At 35.0% G+C, this 27386-nt stretch overlaps 1 protein-coding gene across 2 annotated transcripts in view; it reads right to left on the reverse strand.

Moving 5' to 3' along the window:
- Positions 1-1011: 1011 nt before the first annotated feature.
- The window catches only part of CTDSPL2 (CTD small phosphatase like 2), a gene marked incomplete at both ends in the record, with an annotated part of 48726 nt that continues 22351 nt past the window's right edge, over positions 1012-27386 (reverse strand). For both annotated transcript variants that reach the window (XM_079698911.1, XM_079698910.1), the window contains 9 exons: positions 1012-1077; positions 1733-1828; positions 3502-3628; positions 6873-6952; positions 7057-7119; positions 17758-17844; positions 20601-20712; positions 21012-21090; positions 25131-25346. In XM_079698911.1, the coding sequence (XP_079555037.1) occupies positions 1012-1077; positions 1733-1828; positions 3502-3628; positions 6873-6952; positions 7057-7119; positions 17758-17844; positions 20601-20712; positions 21012-21090; positions 25131-25346 (926 nt within the window). The remainder of the gene's footprint in view (positions 1078-1732; positions 1829-3501; positions 3629-6872; positions 6953-7056; positions 7120-17757; positions 17845-20600; positions 20713-21011; positions 21091-25130; positions 25347-27386) is intronic.

Here is a 27386-nt window from a genome sequence, read left to right on the forward strand (position 1 = left end):
GCCCATGCAAAATAACTAAAAATACTGAATCACTGTGCTGAATACTTCATTCCTGGAGAAAACCAAAGGCATCAGTAACCAAATCAAGCCCAACAGGTGACCAAACTTATTCTCCTCAAAGATTGGTGAGCACAGTGAAGTCTGAGGTATACCTTTTATCCATCAAATCTGTGTGCCACTGCAAGATATTACCACTTGGGAACACATGCCATCACAATGGTTTAAATCTTTTGAATATTAGTCATTCATATATTCTTATCTACCCAGTCTCTTGATTTTTGAAAAGATTTCACCTACAGTAGAATATTACAGAAACAAAATATAAATGCATGTTCTAAATGAAACTTACATGGACTAAAAGTAGAGAATATTTTTAAACAAATATACAATATGCAGGCAGACAAAGCAGGAAAACGGCCATTCAAATGTATAATAAAAAACTAAAAACTGACTATTTCCAGAGAACTATGAAGCGCCTCAACTAAAAGGAATGCATAATGAAATTCTAATCTAATACAGGTCAAAAATGTAAAAAGGTTATAAACCTTAACAGGAAAAATAAAACAACTTTTACTGGCCATTCCTGTTGAAATGAGAATTTTAAAGTAACAGAAAAGTGGCTACAAACCCACTTAGAGCACCAAACAGAGAGAAAATAATTAAGTCCATTTTCATCTCTGTTATTATCATAAAATCCTGTGTGACTACAGGTCAAACTGCTGGTGGCAGAAACAGAATTCTTTATAAACTGCAGATGTCCTGTACATAAAAAAATTTCACTGGAAGTTGCACTAGTTCTAAAGACTCTTCTGTTTTAGCCTACCTACTGTATGTATTCAATCTGAGATAAAGTCTCTTTCTGTAACCCTTGATTATTATTGGGCACCAAGATAAGAAAAGCAAGACGGGGTACAAAAATGCAAAATTTCAACAGTAATGGCAATGTTTTTGTCTTAGTCCAAAAGGGTCCTGCATTCTCTCCCCCTTCAGTGATTTGACAAGTCTTTGTACTTAATCTGGGGGCAGCAAATCATGCAAGCGAAATCGGTCTCTGATGTGAGGTCGAACATCTTCATTCTGTGTGGAGAAATAGACATTTTAAAAGCCACGTAATTTCAAAGACGTGATCCTCATAACATTATGAACATTATTACTTTGCAAAGAAACTATACCACCATTTATCAATATTTTATAACTTACATTATTTTGTTTGCCAAATAAAAAGATACTACACAGAAGCAGTTAAATTTAGATTAAAAAAAAAAGCCTGTCATTAATGTATTAATTTTGTAAGAACAATTATGCAATAAGAGGTCAAACCAAAAGACAAGTAAAGCATTAAGCCAATGAATTCTACTTTATATAGTAGTTTTAAAATTAATCCATGGACATAGAGGAAAAAATTCCCAGAATAAAGTTTCAGTACCATAAGCATTAATTCTAGACCTGAACTACAAAATCAATTCAACACAACTAGTTAATGACAACTAGTTAGCAAGAGGAAGTCTGGTAAAATAAAACATTCGATATATAGATTTTTAAATACTGATAAACATAATTTTAATATAATTTATAAGTTTAAAAAATGCTTGTAATCTTTTTTCAATCTCTGCCCTAATGTCCCACCATGTTGACTTAAAGTTAGTACACATAAAGCAACTGAAAAGATTTATTTCAATAGAGTTAAAGCAACAAAAACCTAACCAAAAGATAAATGATAAGATATACTTACCAGTTCTACTAGCTTCTCCAGAAATGGAATCAATTTTAGAAGTTCATTGTCATTTTTATCCATAAACCAGCTTTCTATAGGGATTCCATTAGATAGCTAAAGTGAAAAATAAGTAATTAACTCTTTTCATTTACATTTTGCCTACTTTGGAAAAGTTAAAAAAAAAAAGTAACAGATTTTAGTAAACATTAATCAGTAAGTTCCTTTGAAAAAGGAATGCCATCAGAGTTTATGTCTGTCATATTCTTTGACAACTTAATAGTGCAAGAGACAGATGTTAAGGAATGAACTGAAACATAATTGGTTTTTCAGAGTAATTTATTCTTAGTGTATATAAAACTTAATAAGAAATATTCATTAAACAAGTTTTGCATTAACATAACTAAAAACATTATTCATTCAAGAAATATTATTAGTCAATGCTAGGCATTTTGAATAAAGGAATTTTACCAATCTCAACAGAGAATACTATTAGAAAGCATACACTCTTACACAGGGACTGTGTCCCACTATTTTATTCCCAGCAACTAGCAAGATAACCTGAAACATAGTTGGAACATAACAAATTGACTCAATGGTATTTCATTGGTCTAAAAACAATACAAACCATATTTGTTTTATAGTAAATATTCTCTAGGATAAAATATCTTTTAACATTTACGCAGGGCCTCCCTGGTGGCGCAGTGGTTGGGAGTCCGCCTGCCGATGCAGGGGATGCGGGTTTGTGCCCCGGTCCGGGAGGATCCCATGTGCCACGGAGCGGCTGGGCCCGTGAGCCATGGCCGCTGGGCCTGTGCATCCGGAGCCTGTGCTCCGCAACGGGAGAGGCCACAGCAGTGAGAGGCCCGCGTACCACAAAAAACAAACAAACAAAAAAAAAACCCATTTACGCAGAACACTGTGTTTGAGATGGAGGATAACTGAAATTATTTACGAACCAATTCTTTCAAAATGCAAGTGAATAAAAGTAGTGACCTAAACTGAACATACTTCAATACCACATGCAATTTTTCCCCTTGTATTCTTTTTTACGTTTTATTATGGACATTTTTGAAACAGAAAAGTTAAGGGCAAATCTTGTTTCATCTACACCCAACCCATTTTCCACCATTCCAATTCTGCAATGATTTATTCTGAAGAAAATCTCAGCCATATCACATAAAGATACTCATAATGTAAAATATATCTTGCAAAGATGGCTCATCTCTTGTCTGTCTGTCTTCTATCTATCTATCTATCTATCTATCATATGCTGTGCTGTGTGGCCTACGGGATCCTAGTTCCCTGACCAGGGATGGAACTTGGGCCCTCAGCAGGTGTAGGTGCTGAGTCCTAACCACTGGACTGCCAGGGAATTCCCTCCAGTTGAATTTATATTTCTAAGAATCATTGACAAAGGGTACAAACACATTGACAAAATAGTCTAAGAAAATATTTTGAAATGCCAAATCAAACAGACCAGAAGAACATGGTTAAGCTATTCGTAATTCTGAAACATGTTTACAATTAAATTACTGATTTAACAAGAGATAAGAATGCTATTAAATGATATATATCTTATAGTCCCTTCTTAGGGATTCACTACTTCAGATTTACATGTATGTTGTACTTCATTTAAAAGAAAAATTTCCACAAGGAATATACTAATTTGGCATTCCTAATTCTAAAAGATGACACTAAACAGGGAAATTCCACCAGTGAAAATTCTGTTGTCCCATCATATCTTTTGGCAGCATTTGTCTGAGTTTGTTTAGCAACCCTCTTCCTACCTGATATGCAAAGGCTTGTGGTGAGTTGTCAATTATTATAGTTTTTGAAAGATCTCTTCCAAGGATATTTAAGTCCTTTATATAGTTTCCTTGTACACAAACACAATGTTCGCGGAAAAGCCGGTGCCTAAACATAAGAGTAAAAACAAATTAACTAAAAAAAAAAAAAAATATATATATATATATATATCTGTAAAAAGCACAACATATACTGAAACATATATACAATACACATACCATAGGCTTTACAAGTTAAGCCTTATCATTTTCTCTCACAAAGGAAATTCAAATACAAGTGTGGGCCTACGCTTTGGGCTACAGTTCTATTTTAAAAATTCTTAGCAATTATTGAAACCTTACAACCAAATATTACCATGCCTTAAAGAACTCTGTTTTATCCCAAAATGTTATATTAAATGATAAAGAGGGATTAAAAACTCTGTAAATTGTTTTTGTAATTTATTTACCCAGGAAAGCTCAGCTCAGATGCAGCATCTGGTTGTCATCGAGGTCCTGCTTTTTAACCAATTTTCCAGATGGTTGACTGAGGCACAAGGAGGTCAAGTGACTTGCCCAAGGTCACACAGTAAGTCAGTGGTTAGCCCCGCATTGGAACCCAGGATCCTCCTGGCTCCCAGTCCTTTGCTCTAACCAGAAGACCACACAGCCTCCCTATCCCTGCACATGCCAGAACAGAAAATATAAGAAGGAATGTATCCGTGTTGGCATTTTAAAAAAATGTTTTTAGTTTCTCTTACAGTTTTTGAGGAAAGGTGCAGAGGCCAAAACATTCCATCATTTCAACTTTTCCCAAACACCATCTTTATTTTAATTGCATGCATGTGTATGTGTGTGTGTGTGTGTGTGTGTGTGTGTGCAGGGGTGGGAGATCATTTGAAAAAACAAGGATTGAATGAAAAGATGAATTCAGATTTAAGTATTACAAATGTAAACTGATCTTTCACCAATGAAACTGAAAAATGCTGTATCATTTTAAAAAGCTATTAAGGGTTTATAATAATATTTATATACTTGTAATAATTAATCTCCATTTAGCACTCAGAATATTAGTTTCTGAATGTTACTAATAACTGATACAGATTACCTTGAAATACTCCACTTGCATACATTAATTAATTTGGTTGTTTGGCTTCCTTGTGTCTTAATCCCACTATACAACTTTTCAGGAGCTAGGGCTTACACATACCTATATTTTGAATTATCCAATTTCAAGAAAGGGGCATTTTCTACCAACAAAATCTGTCATAGATCTAACAACAACAAAACCGATATTTTAATCAGGGCCAATGTTGATGGAAAAGCAGAAGAATTTTAAAACCAGACAAAATGTAGTATAAACAGTTCTTTTTCCCTTATTGCACAGGCTCCGGATGTGCAGGCTCAGTGGCCATGGCTCACGGGCCCAGCCGCTCCGCCGCATGTGGGATCTTCCCGGACCGGGGCACGAACCGGTGTCCCCTGCATCGGCAGGCGGACTCTCAACCACTGCGCCACCCGGGAAGCCCACAAAGAATGCTTTTAATTAAATGTTCATGAGTTAAATGATCACCTACCTCTGAAAGGTTTAAAGACAGTCCTACTTTGAAAAAAATAAGACTAGGCAAAAGAATTTAAGTCCTGGTTGGACTAAATAAGATTCCATATTTTATTTGTATAAACATTTAGATATGAGGAAATTGAAGAGTCAGGTACAGCACATAACTGCAAATCACTATTGATAACTCTTCTCCAATAGCAGCAAATTCACCAGACACAGGAGACAGCTGAATATATATATATGGATACTAACGATTATTTTAATTAAATTATACTAAACCTCTTCCAGTTATTCAGGAATCTGAGGGTCAACAGAATGTATTTGCAGTTTTAGAAAGAAACTACTTTTGCTAGTCATCAAATTTGCATTTGGACTCAAGGGATTTAGAGATCATAGGAATTTCTGAGTCTACCTTGTCACCAACATAGATGATTCCCTAAAGCACTCTAACGCATTCAATATACTGTTCAAAAAGTTTTTCCTGTTTTAACTTTTTCAAAATACAACTAGATAAAACAAGTTTAAACTCCCAAACGTGTAGATTTTACAAAACTAGTTTAAAAGAGGGGTTTTAATTTGTAACATAATTGTGTGACTATGATTTGTCCCCTAGTAAAAATGAAAGCTCCAAGAGGGAAGGGCTTGTGTTGCTCACCACTGTTCCCTGGAACATTGGAGGTGCTGAATAGAAATCTTCAGAATGAATGAAGTCATCAGAGCAAAATCACTTGTATACTTTTATTAAAGTTAGGTAAAATGAGCATAAATTATAATATACTTTTATGAAAAGAAAATACCATTTTCATTTGTGTGTATGAAGCTTGCTGATATGGAAGATAAAATGGAAACTGACTACAGGACACATTTTGATCTTTTAGATTAAAAAAAAAAAAATCACATTCTATTTACAAGGGAAAAATCTCCTAAATGTGGACATTAGGAAAAGCCTTTCATCATAGCTGAAACCACTCAATAATACAGGTACTATTAACAGTAGAAATTAAGTTTAGGATTTTCGACTAAGACAATATGGGAGAAAGTATTCAAGACAATGAATACCCAGCTATTAAAGCTTTTAGGAGCCTTTTGTGGCATCTCTCTCAGCTCTTGATCAAAACTCAAACATTAACTCCTATACCTTAGAGGATGCAGCAAGATTGCTGAGTCTTGGTGTCTCACTTCAGTTGACAAAAATAATGAAACTAATTTTCAAACTGTTTTAAATTACCCAAGGCACTCCCACCTAACCAGGAACACACTGCATCTGCTGGATCAGGACACACACAAGGAACTGAGTCCAGATCAGGATAACCTGAGTGACTAAACCAATTGCAATTTCCAATTAGATTTCATGTAACATTTTCTTTCCATGGAAGATAAATTTGCTCTTGAAAAAAGCAAAAGAGTTTAATTTGATCCTTTTTGTTAAAATTAACTTTTATTTCTCTAAGCCATTAAAAAGATGACAACACATGCATTATCTGAGACAGAAGTGAAAACATCATGCACACAGTGAAAAATTCCACATACCCCCAATCTCCCCCCAATCCCAAAAGAAGTGAGGATACAGATGTACAAGTGAATAAATACATTTGATCTTTGTATCCTTTAAAGAACGTCTGTCTGGAGTTAAATAATTAGGAACTGTTAAAGACTTTTGGGGTTTAAAAAAAAGTTCACTTATTTTCCCTATTTAACACACAAATCTCTATATATGCAGCCAACTGAAAATGGCTATCAAAATTAAGTAGAAGCATAGTAATTTCATAGATCAGTGTGACAGACATTTCCACTATTTCTTAATTAAATTTACCTGACCAGTTGCTTTTTAGGGTCTAGTATGTTCAGTAACTTGTCTGCATACACCTTCTTAGAAGCAGTAAAAAGAATGATCTACAAATTCAGGGGAAAAGAAGTAATCGTTATACATGATCTAAATATGGGTACTATATTGAATAAAATAAAAATACTTATATAATTAGCTTAAGTATATTTACCTCATACATCTGAGACATTCGTTCCAGGAATTCCCTGAAGAATGGTCTTAATCTCACGTAAACCTGAAAAAATACAAAGATAGGCTTCAGCAAACAAACATATAAAACAGAAACAACTTTTTTATAAGATATGTTCTAACTTTGGATATAATCTAAAAGTTCATATGTTAAAGTAATACAAAAGTTTACTAAGTACCACTCAACCAAATATATTTCACATATACCAAAAGTTACTTAAAACAATCTTTTGGTAGGGTAATAATAATCGTTGGTAATCATTTCACTTTTTAATAGTTAAATAGCAGCATATAATATAATAGTACTTCATGGAATATAATTTTAATAAACATTTAAACTAAAAATGGCAGGTTTCCTTCTGAGATTTTGATCCACCAATTAGCTCCATCTTCCAGCCAGGTAGCATCCATCCAATTATTAGGCAGGCTGTATATCCACCTCTAGCTGACCTGTCTCAATGACCTTCCTCAATAATTACTCAGAATTTCTTCTTAACAATCACCTGCTAAGAGTACCTTATTTTAAATTTCTATTAAGGTAAATAATGTTCAAGAAAGAGATGTCTGGATTGGTGGGTTTAAATAACTGGAATTATTCAGAAATCAATCTTGTTCTATACTTACTGATTCAGATGTGATATCTAAATTAGCACTACTGGGCTACTTGAGATAGAAAATATAAGTCAAACACACCAGTTATCAAAATCAACTGACAGTATCAGGAAAGACTACAGTACCCAAATAACTGACTTAAATACATTCTTTTCTTATTTCTGTCTTCTTTTTGCCTAAATTTAATGTAGCTCTTGTAATATACTCAATATTCAAAAGGCACAGAAATATATGCCATGAGCAACCACTAAAACTAATTTAAAAAAGAATCTGACTCCTTTAAATTGTATTTATTTTGTGACAAAAATTTATAAAAAGAAAAGTTTGTACTCTACTCAAAGGTGATTATTAACATCAAAAAACATGAACAACAAATACTTATAGAATGCCTATGCACCAGATTCACTTGATTCAGATTTTTTTTAAAAAGCTGTGGTGGCAACAAATTCAAAATATAGGCTTCATGGAATTTAATCTTGTTGTCAATACACATCTAAACCATAATGCCCTTATGATAAAAATCTAGTTCTAGGAATGTTTTAGGGCAGAACAGGGAAATCAGGCAAAGGATTTTAGGAGGTAGGGACTATGTACTAACAGTCTTTGTAAGTTCTAAAGCCCAAAGGGCATAAGACAGTGCCAAATATATAGTAAGTACATGATAAAAATCTGTTAAGTAAATTAAATATAATTGCCTGAAGTTAAGCAATATAAACAAAATAGAGAAAGAGAGGCAAGACTACATACTACACAGGGACAACTACTGAATTTCCTTAAGAACTGATCCCTTGTGGAACAAATTTCAAACATTAACATGCTAATAATATCACTCTATCCCTGCCTACAGGCTAGAATAATAAAGGTTTACTCATTTTTAAGCCTATTAGGCAGTTTATCTCAGAATCTTGACTAATCAAAAACCAAGTAAGCCACACACCCCCACCCCTAGCAAATAAATATGATGAAATCCTTAGTATCCAATCCCTATCACTTAGGATGAGGTACAAAATTTTTAACTAGAGTTGTGCTTCTAATTAATTTTAACATTTACATTGCGAAATATTTGGTATAGTTTGGTTTAGTTTTCAACACACCTTATTTGTTTGGTAATCCAAGTAACTGATAGATTTACATATATTACTACCTTAACTGACAAAAACCCACAATTCGGTCAATACTTTTTTTCAATTACCTTATCTCATGGAGGATGATAAACCATAAACCATCAGAACCTTCTGTTTATTGCTAAGAAGGCTTATCAGTTAAATGCATTTAATAACCAAAAATACTTCATTTTTGCATATGTATAAATGTTTTCATTTGCTTTCAATATCCCTGCTATCACTTGCCCCATATTGTAAAGTAAAATAAGCAGGGCCTTATTTTACTTTGGGATTTGGGATTTGTCTCCTTTGAACACTAAAACACTTCCACTGTAAAGGAATATTTCTATTTAAACAATATTATCTAAGCATAATAAGTGGAGCACTGTACAAAGGTGATATTTTCCAACTTCTTACACAGTGACTTCCAGATTATGTCAAAACTATAACTTCATTATGCATTCTACTACATTGACTATACTTAAATATAAAACACATCTTAAAATTTGATATTACTTTCATAATATACCTGTTCACTGGGGATGAAAGGTGGCACTGAGATAGGGGAATATAATGCTAGAGTGTTTCCTTACCATGAGAATAGAGTAACTGTTGACTGTAAATGTTCCTATTTCAGAACAGATTCACCATTTGAAACACAGGAAGGTGTTTCAGGATTAAAAGACACAGGCAGAAACTGAGATGGTTAGCGGGGAAAAAAAAAAGGAATGTAGAAAGGTACAAAGTAACAGCAAGCCAGGATGTGGTTGGGACCACAGGAGGTTCTGCCATGTGCTGAAAAGGCAAAATCTCAGAAAGAAAAATAGAAATAGAGACATAGGGCTTCCCTGGTGACGCAGCGGTTAAGAATCCGCCTGCCAATGCAGGGGACATGGGTTCAAGCCCTGGTCCGAGAAGATCACACATGCTGCAGAGCAACTAAGCCCGCGAGCCACAACTACTGAGCTTGTGCTCTAGGGCCCGTATGCCACAACTACTGAGCCCGCGTGCCTAGAGCCCGTGCTCCGCAACAAGAGAAGCCACCACAATGAGAAGCCCATGCACCGCAACAAAGAGTAGCCCCCACTCGCTGCAACTAGAGAAAGCCCGCACGCAGCAACAAAGACACAACACAGCCAAAATAAATAAATAGATAAATAAATAAAATAAAAAATTTATAATAAAAAAAAGAAATAGAGACATAAGGCCAACAGGGTCTAACTCATTTGGATGGATATATTAAAGCAGAAATATATAGAAGTTAAGAAGCACTAAGCACTGTCCAGTAGGAAATAAGTAAGAACAATTTTAAGGTATGTATAATACAGTGAGACTACAATCACTTATTGTATTAGGTCAGAGATACACATACAGATACATACATAGACATGCCTCCAAATGCTTCAAAATCTATTCCACAGATGCTCTTAACTCCATCTTTCTTCTCCTAACCTTCTCGTAACTAAGAGTCCTGTCCCAAGCTGCCTACTTCCTATTTTCTACATTCTTCCACTACTTAGTACTTCAGAAACCATCCTTCTTCAAACCTGCAATTCTTCAAAATGATGTAGTCTCTCAAATGTAAGTCTAGGCCATAAGTTTCATTTCAGGCTGGTATACATATATTCCTCCAAATATACAGCAATTATTCTATCTACACAACAAATAGTTTTAATCTATCACTAAACCAAATATATTTTGAAAAAGTCAAAGTTTTAAAATAATGCATAATACTATAATAATGAACAATTGTTATACAAGAATACCATAGCCAAAACATGTCTTAAATAAGACTGCCTACTACCCAAAGATGTTCATGTTATGAAATGTTTATTATGTAAAATTTCTGTACATTTCATGCTCGTGACTCTATTTTGTAACTGGAAGTTTGTACCTCTTAATCTCCCTCACTTACTTCATTATATGTTCATGATGTAAACTTTTAAAACAAAATCTACTAGAATAATGTCTGCATAATAGTGATAATGGAACTAATCTTGTATAATATACTGTGGGCTGATTTTACCAAAACTTAAATTTTATATAGAAAAATGATAAATATATTATAGAAAAATAACATTACATTAACAGTACACTAACACTACTTGATTTGAACAATATCTGACAGTCAGCCTGTACTTTCTTTAGTACAAGAGAATGTCCTATAACTGTGCATGTAAGATGATCCTAACAGGCAATAAATGGTTAATGGAACTAGATTTAACAAAAATAGTCATTAAAATAGCAAGCCAGTTATAAATTAATTATAAATATTTTCTGACAGTCTGCCTAAATTCAAATTCATGTCTAAGTATGCAATGTGAAGTTATATACACTAATTTCTGACTATTAGTTTACCAAACCATTATCTAAGTTATCTAGATAACTTTATGAGCATGACCAAAAAAAGGGGGTGGGGGGAGAAAACATCCAAAAGATAAGCAATTTCAATTTGTGGGCAAAACTGAAAAAGAAATTTCTTACATGTGGATCTTTTTAGGAAAAATATTTCTAAATAGTTTTAAGCACAGATAATATGACCCTAACATATTCAAAAAGTATCTTTAATAGTTTTTCCATGAAATCCTTTGAACTTATTGCTACACTGTTGTAGGAAGAAAAGAAAAGATAAATTTGGTGGTATTCACCTACTTAAGAGTAGGCACCATGGGCTTCCCTGGTGGCGCAGTGGTTGAGAGTCCGCCTGCCAATGCTGGGGACATGGGTTCATGCCCCGGTCCGGGAAGATCCCACATGCCGCGGAGTGGCTGGGCCCGTGAGCCATGGCTGCTGAGCCTGCACGTCCGGAGCCTATGCTCCGCAACGGGAGAGGCCACAACAGTGAGAGGCCCACATATTACAAAAAAAAAAAAAAAAAAAAAAGAGCAGGCACCTTTAAATAAAAAGATGATTGGTGGATGCTATCTATTTAATCAGCAGTAAGAAGTTAAAACTGTAGAAAACTAACAACACTGAACAATGTGAAGAGATGCTACAGGTATTAGCAGATACCACAGGTATACAAGGGGCTCTACCATTTTTTTTAACCCTTCTGTACACTTCAGTTTCTTTATCTATAAAATGGGTATAATAACAGTACCTATATAGAGTTGTTTATTAAATAAGTTAATACATATAAAGCACCTAGAACAGTGCCAGCACACTGAGACTCCTAATAGCTATTATTACTATCCACTTTATTATTTAAAAGTAATCAGCCATAAGGAGAATAGCTGGAATGAGCAGGATTTTATGGGGGCAGAACTGGGCAACCTCAACTCAAAGAGAAAGCCATATCTATACTTTTAGAAGACGTAAAGTAAGTCAACTGATTACTTAACTATTTAACTTAGTTAACATTGTCTTAGCATCAATACCAGATCATAGAGACAAAACCCAAACCTTCTCCATAGAAAGAGGGTTGCTCAGATAGGCCTTGTGGAGGCCTCAACTTCATAACCCATTGGGTGATTTTACAAGTCACCTTTTGCTTCACACAGTTCCAATAAGAGGCTGCTGGGGATAGTATTTGTAGGTGGATCAATCTGAGGATGAATAGGTAAATACTAAAACATCAGAACCAATAAAAATAAAAACAAACAAAACCCCCAAACTAAAGCCTTCTGCAAAACCTTACAATGTATTAAATAGAAATAAATTTGAAAAGATATTTTCTTATGGAGTCCAAATGGGATAAAGTGTTTAATGTATTCATACAGAAGGTATATTAAAAATTAGCAATGAAGCATACTTTTCAAGTCATGGCCATTTACATACATATATAATATATATAAATATACATATATAATTTTTGAATTTAAATATGTATGTACACATATTTGTGTATATATATAAAATATTAATGTGTTTATCTTAAAGTCAAGTTTACTCATTTTAAAAGCAAAAAAAAACACCCCCACAAATGTTGCCTTTAAAAACAAATTCTAAATTTTGAAGCCTCCAATTTAATACGCTTAGTAATCAACTGTCACATCTCCTATATTTGAAGAATATTTTTAATTACTGAACAAGAATTTTCTGTATTTTTAAATGAACTTCTTCTAATTTTAAGATACATTTATAAAGAATACAAACCATGATGATAAAATTAGTGCCAATGACTAGCTATAAGGATGGAAAAATTACTTTAAAATTATTTAAAATATTGACTTACAATTAGTTATCAAAATATTCTTCCCTACCAGATATAAAATATTACTTTTATCCTCAATACTGTGTCCATGACCCCAGATGTTTTTTTTTTTTTTTTTTTTTTTTTTTTTTTTGCGGTACGCGGGCCTCTCACTGTTGTGGCCTCTCCCGTTGCGGAGCACAGGCTCCGGACGCACAGGCTCAGCGGCCATGGCTCACGGGCCCAGCCGCTCCGCGGCATATGGGATCCTCCCGGATCGGGGCACGAACCCGTATCCCCTGCATCGGCAGGCGGACTCTCAACCACTGCGCCACCAGGGAGGCCCGACCCCAGATGTTTTAATGAACAAAATACATACTACTTTTGTACAATAAAATTATGCTTTATGAATGTCAGAACAAAATGCCTCTGGTTTAGTATCAATTTAAGTCAGAGCTTGAGGGGAGGAAAAACTTGATTAGGTGTTTACTAACAAAACTCTTCATTTAAACGATTGCTTTTTTCTTTGTGAAGCAAAAATAATGTTGACATTTCTTCCTAGACTGTGGAAAAGAGATAGATGTCACTGACCCTCTACTTCTATTTTTCTGTGGTATAAAATATTTGAGATCCTTATGAAAATTATCCTAGGTTGTAAGTTTCCCAAGAAAACAAACTATAATAGTGAGGAAGAGGCTGAGCTTTGCTAAACATGGGGTTTCCCACCCACCTCTCCCCCCAACTTTTCCCATAAAAGCAACCTCTACTATTAAAACAAAGCATCCTTTAGCAAGTAGCTCCCTACAGGATCCTATCTCTCCTTGAGTGCTTACCACAATCTGATTTCTGGACAGCTGACCCAAAGTTTGTTGATTTTACTGATCTTCAGAAAGCCACTGACTGGCTAAAGTCTTATTGGTGAACAGAGTCAAAAATCAGATGCCCCTGCCATACTTTACAGAATGAGGAGTTGGACAACACAGTTACGTTTGGTTGCACTGTAGTGAAACATATGAGGCATCTTCTTTTTGTCTTCAATTAGCCACGTTTGGGCTGAGTAGCTCTATTACATCTTCAAAAAACTGAGCTCCAGTTCTTGATGGAGACAGAGGAAGGTCATTGAGGAGGTGGTTCAGCTCAAGAGCTAAGTGAAAAATCTGTCTTTTGATTCAGTCCTGCTTGTGGATAGAAGTCATCTTCTGGATGGAAGAGGGAGTGAGATGACCTAGAGTCTTGAATTGGTGGATCTGCAGGAACAGAAACTAAATACAGTGGAGACCTCTTAACTGAGTAACACCACGAGATGGATTTCCTGACAATGTGTCAATATAAGCTAAATATAAAAATTAAAACATGTGCATTGGAACTGATCACGCACTTGTTTTTCCAGATATCAAATGCATTTGTACGATTCTATGAATAAATACGTTTCCCAATATCTAACTGTAAAACAATTCATGGAAAAACTACCAATTAAGGGAGAGGAAAAGACCCATTCAAACAAAAATCCATATACTTTGCCTTTGTGAATGCCACACCCTCACTTTAAAAACTCAGTTCTTCTTTCAAATGACTTTTTCTCCATATACACAAACTATGATCTGTCTATCTGTATAGTGTCAGTGGTAACATATATCAAAATTTTAATTTGAGTTGGATCTTTTAGGTTTATCTCCTAGAGAAATGGAAATTCAAATACATTCAAGGTACTAATTGAGGCTTGAATAATCTACCTCCTCATATATTCTAAGTCTTGCATTAACTAGGTTGGGTCCTACTTATCAATCAAAAGAAGAGTGTATATCATGAAGTAAGGCAATCTTTAAACGTGAGTAGTGACCACCTTAAATTTCCCTCAAACTTTCATCTGAAAAAACCTAAGAAAGCCCATAACCAGGTTACAGTGGATCTAATTTTAAATCTCTCTATATATTAACAAGAATTTTGATGAACATTTGATTACTTACTTCCACTTAGAATTTGAATATGTAAATTTACTGCATATACTCTCATAATTATTAGACCAAGGGTCAGCAAACTATGGCCTTTTGGCCAAATCCAGATCATCACTTATTTCTGTAAATAAAGTTTTAATGGGATGCAGTCATGCTTATTCATTACGTATTGTTTAGGACTACTTTCATGCTACAATGGCAGAAAAAGTAGTTGTAACACAGACTGCAAAACCTAAAATATTAACAACTGGCCCTTTAAAGGAAAAAGTTTGCCAACCCCTGATACAGACCATTATCAAAACATACATACGACAATTTATATTTTAAATTGTTTTGAAAGAAAGAGAATAACAAATAGAATTAACATTAGATATGGTTCTACTATAACAAACTTACCATAAACAAAAAGCAAAAGTAACAAAAGTCCCAAGAGGAAACTTTATCTAGCTTTGATTCAGATGAAGAATTTGATCCTATCTTAACATTACCATTTTAAGAGTATATACATAAATATTATGGAATTGACATATTCAAGAGTATATAAATGCCATGGAACTGTTCCCTTAAAAATGGTTAATTTTATGTTGTGAATTTCATCTCAACAAACTATTTTTTAAGAGTATATACAGTATTTTACAGGTTTCTACCTTTAAGTGGGCCACATTATACTGTAGTGGTTAAACATGTAAGTTACATCTTACCTAATAATGTGGTTTCTCCAAAATCTCTTAGATCATCCCAGACCCTTGTGTATATTTCTTCTTTGCCAGTAGATGGAGACAACACCACTGAAAGTTTAAAAGACATCATTCCCTGTTTAAAGGGAGCTTGCTGGTCTGAAAACTGGGGGAACCCTAACCCAAGATTTCTTCAAAGTTATTTTTTAAAAAGCAGACAGAATGGCTATGCACAGAATGGCTATGCCAAAACTAGAAATCCAATATTAACTATGGACATCCTCAAAACTTACTGAAAGGGAACTAAACTCTGTACATGATGTAGTACAACTAAATCATTTTAAAATACAATCATCTCTATAATTTTTAAGATTCAAACTTCCTGCTCATTGCTCCTGATTTAGGTTAGCTCATTTAATTTTCCTGTTTCAGAAAGTGTAACTCAGATATATAAGAAAAAGAGTTCTTTGAATTCCACAGATGCAGTACATATGAAGTTTTTTTTATATTAGTCATATGCACTGCTAGGAGCCTTTTATTCAAAATAAGACAACTGTCCGGATCCATAGGAAACAGTAAGAATTTTATAAAGAAGAGAACTAAAGAAGAAATGGTGGAAGCAATAAGAAAAAAATTCAATTTTATGGTCACACTGAAAAGAAATACTCATGAGAGGGAAATCAAACTCACCTACTCTCCAAGTTTCTTATTTCACTACTAAAAATTATGTACACAGACCAAAACCATCTATCAGAAATAAATTTCAAATCTGGAAGCTTAAGAAATCACATCAAAATAATTATTTATAGTTTTAGTAACAGTTTTCTTTTCCAAATTCAAAAGCCTGAAAGCCATTGTTTTTAAGGGCAATTTTGAACATAAAAACAAGGTTATCAAGCTAAAAAGAGAGAACATATTGCCATGCTATTTATATTTGCCACAAGACTCCTGTCCTTGAATTACACTAAACAAGAACAACCTATTTGGCAGAAAATGTCTTAAGAAAAAAATTTACCTTAAGTAATATACAGTTAAAAAGGAATTCAAAAACCTAAAATCCCTCATTTTTATGTATATTTTGCTCATCCTCTGATCTATATCAGAACTAAAATCAGTTTACATAAAAGGGAAATAAATATATTGATAGTATCCAGATATTACCATACCTACAGTACCTTTCTAGGTTAAACCAGAACTGACAATAACGGCTTAAATCCTCTTATGACTGATTACAAGATAAGGTAGGTAAAGTAGCTCCTGAACCACAAACTATTTAACTCTAAAATTTTATGATTTCCAAGCTCTAATGACTATCATGTGCCAAGAAAACTATACACATATTCTAACTGCCTATTAAGAGCACATACACAACCATAAACACCTTTTCATTGCTCACATGGTAAATGTTCTGTGACTTTATTTAGTTAATCCTTGGGTTGGCTTCCACCTGACAAACAACAAAGTTTTTGACCCTTTCCCAATCCTTCAACAACTGGTTTATAAGAAGGTAATGCTAGTTCAATAACAATCTCCATGACAGAAAGGCACTTCGTAGTTTTTGAAGTGTATTCACATATATTAATTCAAATTATATGATAGGAAAATCTGAAACATAAAGTAAAACCTATGGTCAACACACGTAATTTGCAGTGAAATGTAAATGGTATTTGTATTTTGCACTGTTACCTGTCCATCAACACAGAGGAGGAAGAAATACTCTAATTTTTTAAGTAAAGCAGTAACTAGAAGAGTGTCAAGGAATTCTGTGATTAAAATAAAGTAGATCTACTACACTGCAACCTACACACCATATTACTAGAAAAGGCAATAAAAATGACCAACAAGGAATAAGGTTTCTTCCTATTAATTGGGTTTTGGAAAAACAACAACAACGCCAAGTGTTAACCTGGCAAGCTCTCGGGGACCTAAGATGTCAGTGTTCCTGCCTCCACCTGCTGGCAAACAGGTTATGAAACTAGCAGAGAGCAATGGGTAAAAAAAGTTCACATTTTTTTGGTAACATTAATGTTGTTTTATGTAGTTATTTATTTAGCATGATGCTACTTTGTGTTACTAAATCATTAAAATACAGATGAAATCCATTAGGAATAAACACATTAAATTTCACCAAAAAAAAATTTACAAAAGATTTCTTGGTTCAAAATATCTAACAGGCCAAAACTCAAGTTAAAAAATTTTAATTACCTGATAAATGACATCTTGGAAAAGGACTGGAAAAGTAAGTGCTGCATCTTCTAGCTCATTTAAACTACAGTGTACTAGTGTTTCATCCTTAAAATAAAAAGGACATATTGAATGAACCAAGATATTAAGACATTTCAATTGATAATTTTATGTATTCATGATCACCAAAAACATTTATTAAAGCACCCATTCATACGTGGAATTTTATATTTATAATACATTATTGTGTGTGGCATAGCAAACTGGGAAAGTCACTGGTTCTCACGTGTGGCTGCTAGAACAGCAAGCAGCATCAGCATCATCTGGGAACTACTAGTTAGAAATGCAAAACCTCCAGCTCCATTTCTTATCATTCAAACTCAGCAAGGAGTAGAGAGGAGCTCAGCAATCTATGTTTCAATAAGCCTTTTAGGTGATTAGGATGCATACGCATGTTTGGCAACCAGTGTTCTGAGTCCTGCAGTTGCCAACTTTCTGTTAAGCAAACCACATATATACTTTCTTAATTTTTTTTTTTTTACAATTTGCCAATGGAAGTTTAGTATCTATTAAAAAAATATATCTTCTATTTATATATAGCTCCTTATTCTTAAACCTTTTATAAAGAATTTTATTTTAGAAAATGGATATTTCAGTATCTGTTGAATATGTTTCATAGACATAAACATTGTTTAACTAAATTAGCAGTCAATCAAGACTTCTTTCTCATCTTTGATTACCAAGCCCTGTTTTCTTATGAGGAAAAGAAGGTAAGGATCATTCAATGTAAGGTATGTGCAAATATGTATATTTCTCAAATCCTGAAGGATTAAAAAAAAGGCCTCCATTTGTAGAAAGTGACAACACTTAAAAAAAATAAAGCTGCTAGTAACTACCCCCCAAATTTTTCAATGTGTTTTAAGATGAATTAAAATGAAACACAAATGCTCATACCTTGTGATTCCACCTCTTATTAGCTGGAGTGTTTCTTTTAACCTAAAGTTAAACTCTGGGGAGGCAAAGAGCAAAAAATACTCTAGATATGCCTCATTTTCTTTTTCTTCTTTTTTTAAAGATCTTATTGGAGTATAATTGCTTTACAATGTTGTGTTAGTTTCTGCGGTATAACAAAGTGAATCAGCTATATGTATACATATATCCCTATATCCCCTCCCTCTTGAGCCTCCCTCCCACCCTCCCTATCCCACCCTTCTAGGTGGTCACAAAGCACTGAGCTGATCTCCCTGTGCTATGCAGCTGCTTCCCACTAGCTATCTATTTTACATCTGGTAGTGTATATATGTCAAAGCTCACTTCGTCCCAGCTTCCCCACCCCGCCACGTCCTCAAGTCCATTCTCTACGTCTGCGTCTTTATACCTGTCCTGCCACTAGGTTCATTGGAATCATTTTTTTTTTCAATTCCATATATATGTTAGCATATGGTATTTGTTTTTCTCTTTCTGACTTACTTCACTCTGTATGACAGACTCTAGGTCCACCCACATTTTCTTTTAATAGCATATCAGAGTACACAATTCAAGGTATTCCCTTAGTATCTTTAAAAAAGGTATTCTCTTTCTTATAATTGAATCATAACTAATTCTACTTTCTTCATCTACAGCCTATCTAAATTTTGATCATTCTTCTTTACCCAGTTCTGTAAAATTACTCACTTATGCTCACCAATTCTTATCTTCCCCTCTCTATTTACCTCCACATTGGATTAAAAATTATATGGCCAAACTTGCTATCATGACATCAACTGCTAACATAAAAATCTAGCAAAATCTTTTTCAGTTTCTGTACATCAAATCTAAACTACTCATAATCAGTTTCAAAATTTTTCTTTTTTTCCCCACTTATCCTCTAATAAACACCTTAAATACTTAGGCCTTCTGGATACCTATCTTATATCTCTTTGGCTAGGCAAAGGCTAAGGTGCTGAACTCTCAAAACAACTACACATGCTAGTTAAGATTTTAAAAATATGCTTTTCCTCAAGATAAAAAAACATTTTTTAATAAGAACTAAACCACATTTCCAATTATAGGTTACTAGTAACAAAGGCTTTTAAATAGTAAAATGTTTTCCAGTATTATATAATAGATACATATTTTTGCTAATATCAAGAAATTGCCGGCAGATGGTAAACAATGGTGACCATATATTAAACTTGGTTAGGAAAAGATAAGAGATATTCAGTTTTCAAAGCTCTTCTGGTACCCTAAAAAAATATAAATTTTAAAATTCACACCAGGAGAGCATATTAAAGGTTTTATTAGTCAGCATTAAGAAGTCATGCTTTTGAGAGTCTTTTAATAAAGTTATTAGTATTAGATAATACTAATACTTAGTATTAAGTATTACATAGATTGCCCCTCCCCCCAAAAAAGGAACAAGAAAAGGAGTATGGTCTTGCATGAGGTTAACTCATCAAGACTTAGGTCCTTCAGGGGAACATGACTGTGACCCCCCCACCCCCCAAAAAGGTTGAAATCTAGCCATGAAATCAGAATTTATTGGGAGATTAAAGAACAAAACAAAGGGTATAGGAGTATGGGGGCAATAATTAATTTAATTTAAATAGAAAAATAGTGAGATGGGGGGGTTGGTGGGGGGAGAAAAAGAAAAAGAAAGCCTAATTTATTTTCAAAGGGTACTGGAAACCAACAAATTGGGGAGGCCCTGGCATTAGACTGTGCTTAAAATAAAAACATTTCAGAACACCTAAGACATGTTTTTATAGTAAATGTATGTGTAAGGCTATTCATTCACTTGTATTCTTTTAGGTATTTTGGGCTAGTATTTTTAAAAAAGAATTTAACGCCTTTATTTTCCCTAACTCTACAGATAATATACTTACCAAGTCTAAAACTAGGGAGAATTCTGGTGTGCTTCTTGTCTTCAATGGAAGGGCAGGTTTCCTATTTAGTTGTTCTTCTGTCAGTGGTGGAACATGTTTGATGAAATAATAGCTATAAATCAAATTTTAAGAAAATGTCAACATTTCTACTTTTTTGTAAATATAAAACATATTACTAAATTCAGCCCATCTTTAAGTTTTTAATTAAATAATGCATATTTAACCTAGTAAACCAAACTTATAAAACACATAAGTAAAACTGAAAATACGCAAATTAGTATTTCAGTAACTCAGCAAAGTATTAATACCTACAGGTCAAATGCTCTTCGTAATATACCATTTAGCCACCCCTCTACACATGTACTTTCATTCTGTTCAAAGAGAGAAAGGGAAAAAAAAAAAAAAACTCACGGGTCAAATACTTCCCAGTCTTCTTCATAGGTGGCCTCTGCATGGGCTGATGAATAACCACTATCTGGAGTTACTGGTGCTATTTAAAAAAGTGAAACACAAAATGTTGCTTTTACTCACTTAATGCTTCCATGAAGTATACATTTTTACTGCTTTTATTAAGATCTTCCTGAAGCCCTATGTATTTTAGGTTAAAGATAAGACAGAAATAATTTGTAAACAGTATTTAAAAGTAAATTTATAAACACATAGATCTAACTCTGGATCCAAAGGAAAAATTTACCATAACAGACAAAGTGGCAAGCTATATCATGGCTAGCAAAATTTAAATCCCTAACAGCTAAGAGAAAATTTACTACTTACACTATTTCCTACTATTTACTACTTACACTGTGGAGTGTATTATTAGGAAAATACACTCCACAAAATTTCCATTTCTAACTGGATGATGTTTGTATGTATAACCATAAAAATTTCATGGTGCTCATAGCAGTAATACTTCACAAAGTGCACAGTACATACAGTCAGTCAATATATGTGTGCTGACAACAGATCCCGAAGGTAGTTTTAAACCTAAGATCCATGAACAGGCTTTAAGAGGTCTACAAACCCCTAAAGACATATGAAAAAATGTTTTATGTACATTTTTACAGGCATCTCAAGGTTGTCTATGATCTTAAAAGTTAAGAAATTATGCTGTATATAGAAATCAGTGCTTTAGAAGAACCATTATTTTACTTCTCATTTACAAGCAACTTAAAAATAATCAAGAAACAATTCTGTATTCCATGACACATAGTCCATTCTAAGTTTGAATTAAAATTTGATCAATTGATAAAGCTTTAGAAATTATGTTGAGAATTTTCTAAGACAATATTTACAACTTAAATTCAATGAGACAACGATAACTTACAAGCTAAACAGGTAATGTCTTGGAGATGAAAGTTTAAGGTGGATGCTAGAGACTGAATGTTTGTGTTGCCCCAAAATTCATATATTGAAACCTAATCCCCAATGTGATGGTGTCTGGAGATGGAGTCTTTGGGAGGTCATGAGGTCATTAGGTCATGAGGGTGGAGCCCTCATGAATGAGATTAATGCTCTTAAAAATAGACCCCCAAAGAGCTTGCATAGCTTCTGGCATATGAGGACACAGTAAGAAGACAGCTATCTATGAACCAGCGAGCAGATCTTCACCAGACACTGAATCTGTTGGGGCTTTGACCTCAGATTTCCTAGACTCCTGAACTATGAGAAATAAATTTCTATTGTTTATATGTCACCTAGTCTAATGGTAGTTTTTTACAGTAGCCTGAAAGGACTAAGACAGTGGACCTCAATAAAAATTGCTGTAATCTGTCTATAGGAATGGAATACTGGTGGACACTAGTCTTTCAGGATAAAAACTTACATTTTTTGCTATTACCATGTATTAATACCTTCTGAGACAGAGCCAATACAGTGTGTATGTTCAATAAATGACAACAGATGTAAAGCAGAATTTTTGTTCATTTCTAACAACTTTATGCCAGTAACGGTTCATTAGCACAAGGGGACAAATGGAAAAATATATCTTCCTACCACTTTACTATTTCAAATTCCTATTAATCTCAGAGAAAGGGGGACAGGAAGTAATTAGTATTCGAGCACCTCCATGCTAAGCATTTTTCATATTTCATCTCATTTAGTCTTCAAAGCTCTAAATTATTATTACCATTTTAAAGCTAAGAAAACTGTCTCAGAGTGCTTAAATAAGTTATCTAAAGTCACACAGATAAGTAAATGGTAGAGCCAGCCTCCTTCCTTCTTGTTCTCTTTGGCTACGTTCTTGAAGTTGGGGAAAAGTACCACTTTTGTCACTCATACTCATATTTTAAGATCAGCAAAACTTTTACTTCTTCCTTTCATGATCCTCCCAGAGTAACTGCAATGTGCCACCTCAATATTTTGCTCATTTATTTCTAACAGCACTCACCACACTGTACAGTAATTTTTGTGTACACTTGGCTCATCAATTAGATCATATACTCTTCAGGGTCAATGAGCACATCTTAGTCATCTTTATAAATAGTGCCCATCACAAAAAGTAGGTGTTCAATTAAATGTTAGAAAAACAAATGAATGAGACAAATGGAGTAAATCTTACTATTCCCCTCTAGAAACTAAAGTTATAGAAACCCCTTCCCGGTAGGCACAGTTGTCAGAAAAAATGAGTACAAAGGTTTATATAGAAACACAAAAACAGAAAAAACATCAAAGAAGTCAAAAGCCCTGGCTTCGGGGCTTCCCTGGTGGCGCAGTGGTTGAGAGTCCGTCTGCCGATGCAGGGGACACGGGTTCGTGCCCCAGTCTGGGAGGATCCCACATGCCGCGGAGCGGCTGGGCCCGTGAGCCATGGCTGCTGAGCCTGCACGTCCAGAGCCTGTGCTCCGCAACGGGAGAGAGGCCACGACAGTGAGAGGCCCGCGTACCGCCAAAAAAAAAAAAAAAAAAAAAAGCCCTGGCTTCAGTCTATACCTTATCATTCACTAGCCTGTAACACCAGGCAAAGTAATCAGCATTAGATTTGCTTGTTAGGTTCAGTATTATTTCTAAATTATAACATTATAATTTAACATTATCAATATTAACATTTTATTTGTTATTGATTGATTGAGTGCCGCACCACACGGCTTGTGGGATTTTATTGGGTTGGCCAAAAAGTTTGTTCGAGTTTTTCCCTTACGATCTTCCAGAAAAACCCAAACAAACTTTCTGGCCAACCCAACAGTTCCCCGACCAGGGACTGAACCCGGGCCCTCGGCAGTGAGAGCACAGGGAATTCCTTATTTGACAAATTTAAAATAAACCTTGGACTTCCCTGGTGGCACAGTGGTTAAGAATCTGCCTGCCAATGCAGGGGACATGGGTTCAAGACCTGGTCCGGGAAGAGCCCACATGCCTCCGAGTAACTAAGCCCATGCGCCACAACTACTGAGCCCACGTGACACAACTGTTGAAGCCCACGCACCCTAGAGCCCACACGCCACAACTACTGAAGCCTGCACACTCTAGGGCCCGTGCTCCCCAACAAGAGAAGCCACCACAATGAGAAGCCTGCGCACCGCAACGAAGAGTAGCCCCCACTCACTGCAACTAGAGAAAGCCCGCACACAGCAACGAAGACCCAATACAGCCAAAAATAAAAATAAATAAAATAAAATAAACCTTAACTCTATTATGCTGCTTTTCTCTTCATACTGATACAGGGTTGCACTGTATACAAGTTTCATAATTGTATGCATTTTTTCTTTAAATGTATCATGCTGTTTCAATGATTTTTTTTCAAGTTTCCCCTTTATATCAGAGAGATCATCATTTTGCTTCCTTATGCCAAACTTACTTCTCAACCAATATATATGTACTAGGCTCTCTCAAATATCTGGCACCACAAGGAAAAACAAACAAATCTAAAATAAAAGTCTAAGATCTTCTTCTGGGAAAAGATGTCCATCCTCAGTTGTATTTCTGCTTTTAATCATAATGGAATACAATTTCATCTTTTAGCCTTATATGTCTATCTACCACAACCCTCAGAAGTTACAAATGCTGATCTCACATGTTTCTACATTTCCATAACAACTGGCTCAGGGACCTAACAATTATGTTAGGCCTTTAAAAGCATCCAGGATTAGGCTGCAAAGTTTGTGTATAGGAGAGACCCAAGAACAGAAGCTTCTTCTTTGGGAATGTCATCTGTATATGAAACAAATCTGAAGGTATGAGACTACCTCTATGCAGGGACTTCAGACCTTAAGGATCTAAGACTCGTGCAATTATAATAAATATATTCATAAATGTAAGCATATTATTTTGTTAGCTGTGTTAAGTTTCTCTAAGTGGTAAGATTGGTACACATAATTAAACTGTAAAGTAACTAATATGCAGTCAAAATAACCTTAAAAAATTCAATTTCAAAGTGACTGGGTTTGGGGGGAAAAGTGTTATTTCCAGTTTTAATTTTATTAACTTCAAGGAAGAAAAACTTATGCATTTAATCTGCCTATTTAAGAAAAAATACAGTAGTATTTTTACAAACTATTCATGAAAATGTATAAGAAAAAAAGGAATCTTTTTTACCTGTAAGGGGTGGGATATCACGATTAACTGTTTCTTCTGCTTCTTCTAAACCATTATTTATTGATGACCTCACTTGAACTGCTTGATTTGAGTAAGCTGCTCCATTAGTTGATGTAGTAGTACTGGTAGTGATCTCATCCACCTGTTCCATATCAAGCTGTTTTACTATCTCTTCAGCTTCCACAGCCTGTCCTGGGGAATCGGATCCTGATGTTCCTGAAATCATGATTAATTGTACATTAATCGTCACTTAAAAGCTCATAGTGGGTGGGGAAAGATGGGAACAAACTTAAAACAAGTAATAAATAAGCCTTAGAGATCTAATGCACAGTATAGTGAATACAGACAACATTGTATTATAATCATCAAACCTGCTAAAAGACTAGTACTTAATTACTCCAACCACTAAAAAGAAAGAATAATTATATAACACTGGAGAGAACACATGCTAATTATCACTACGATGATGATCATATTACAATATATAAATTATCAAATCAACATGTTGTACACTTTAAATTTATACAATGTTATATGTCAAATATATTCAATAAAAATTCATAAATATTTAGAAAAACTAAATGGAACAGAAACAAAGCTGAGGATACCATTATTTAGTGACTGTTTACTAGACATTTCAAAAATAAGGAGTAAAGACTATAAGCTAGAGCAATATTTGTGAGCAAAGTTTTTCTTAAGAGTGTTCAAATAGCTTAGAAACACCCATTTACAGTCAAACAATTTAGAACTTTAAAAATTTTTTATTGAGATATAATTAACATAACATTTTGTAAGTTCCAGGTGTACGTATTGATTTAATACTTTATATACTGCAATATGATGACCAACTGAGCGTTAGCTAACACCTCTATCCTGCCACATAATTATTTCTTTTTTGTGGTGAGAACATTTTAAGATCCAGTCTCTTAGGAACTCTGAAGTATATACAGTTGACCCTTGAACAACACAGGGGTTAGGGACACTGACCCCCATGCAGTCAGAAATCTGAGAATAACTTTACAGTCAGCCCTCCGTATCCACAGTTCCACATCCTCAGATTCAACCAACCACAGATTGTATACTATAGTATTTATTGAAAAAAATCCTTGTATTAAGTGGACCTGTGCAGTTCAAACCCATGTTGTTGTTGGATCAACTGTCATTCAGTATTTTTGACCACAGAACTTCTCTTCATTAAAGCAAATATCATTTATTAAGTGCTTACTATGTGCTGGGCAATACACACACACACACACACACACACACACACACACACACACACACACACAATATTTTCCATTATCCTCAAACAGCTCCTGATCTTTCTAGTACTAAGCATCCTAGCCATTTTGAGCAGTTGTAATTTTTTTTTTTTTTTTTTTTGCGGTACGCGGGCCTCTCACTGTTGTGGCCTCTCCCGTTGCGGAGCACAGGCTCCAGACGCGCAGGCTCAGCGGCCACGGCTCACGGGCCCAGCCGCTCTGCGGCATGTGGGATCTTCCCGGACCGGGGCACGAACCCGTGTCCCCTGCATCGGCAGGCAGACTCTCAACCGCTGCACCACCAGGGAAGCCCCTCAGTTGTAATTTTTAAACCAGAGACAGTTCTCTAAAAATGAGCTAACTGGGCTTCCCTGGTGCAGTGGTTGAGAGTCCGTCCGCCTGCCGATGCAGGGGACACGGGTTTGTGCCCTGGTCCGGGAAGATCCCACATGCCGCGGAGCGGCTGGGCCCGTGAGCCGTGGCCACTGAGCCTGCGCATCCGGAGCCTGTGCTCCGCAACGGGAGAGGCCACAACAGTGAGAGGCCCGCGTACCGCAAAAAAAAAAAAAAAAAAAAGAGCTAACTGTTCCCCTAACCATGAGAACCTTTTTATTCAAAGACACAAGAACAATTTCTCAACAAGATTCTGTCTCAATAACAAAGATAGAAGCTAGTTTCCTCATTATATTCAACCATCCCCTAGATGAACCCGCTGCCCAATTTTTCTTCCACTATGGACTGACCCCAAGTCTCCATTTCTTTATGAAATCCTCCGAATGTCATTGTCAACAACAAAATCAACCTCCAATAACTCTCAATTTCCTCACAGAATATTCTTTCTCCCTCATTGCCTTACATTTAACCTCTTTCCAAAAGACATCTCTTTTCCTGATACCTTCCCTCAAAGCTGTTTATTCTCCCATACTTGTTACTCAATCAGAATTCATTTACCTCCATTGCCGCCACCAGATCATTGGTTTTCCGCTAATGTGTA

The sequence above is a fragment of the Hyperoodon ampullatus genome (assembly GCF_949752795.1).
Source record: "Hyperoodon ampullatus genome assembly, chromosome: 3".
NCBI classification, from domain to species: Eukaryota; Metazoa; Chordata; class Mammalia; order Artiodactyla; family Ziphiidae; genus Hyperoodon; species Hyperoodon ampullatus.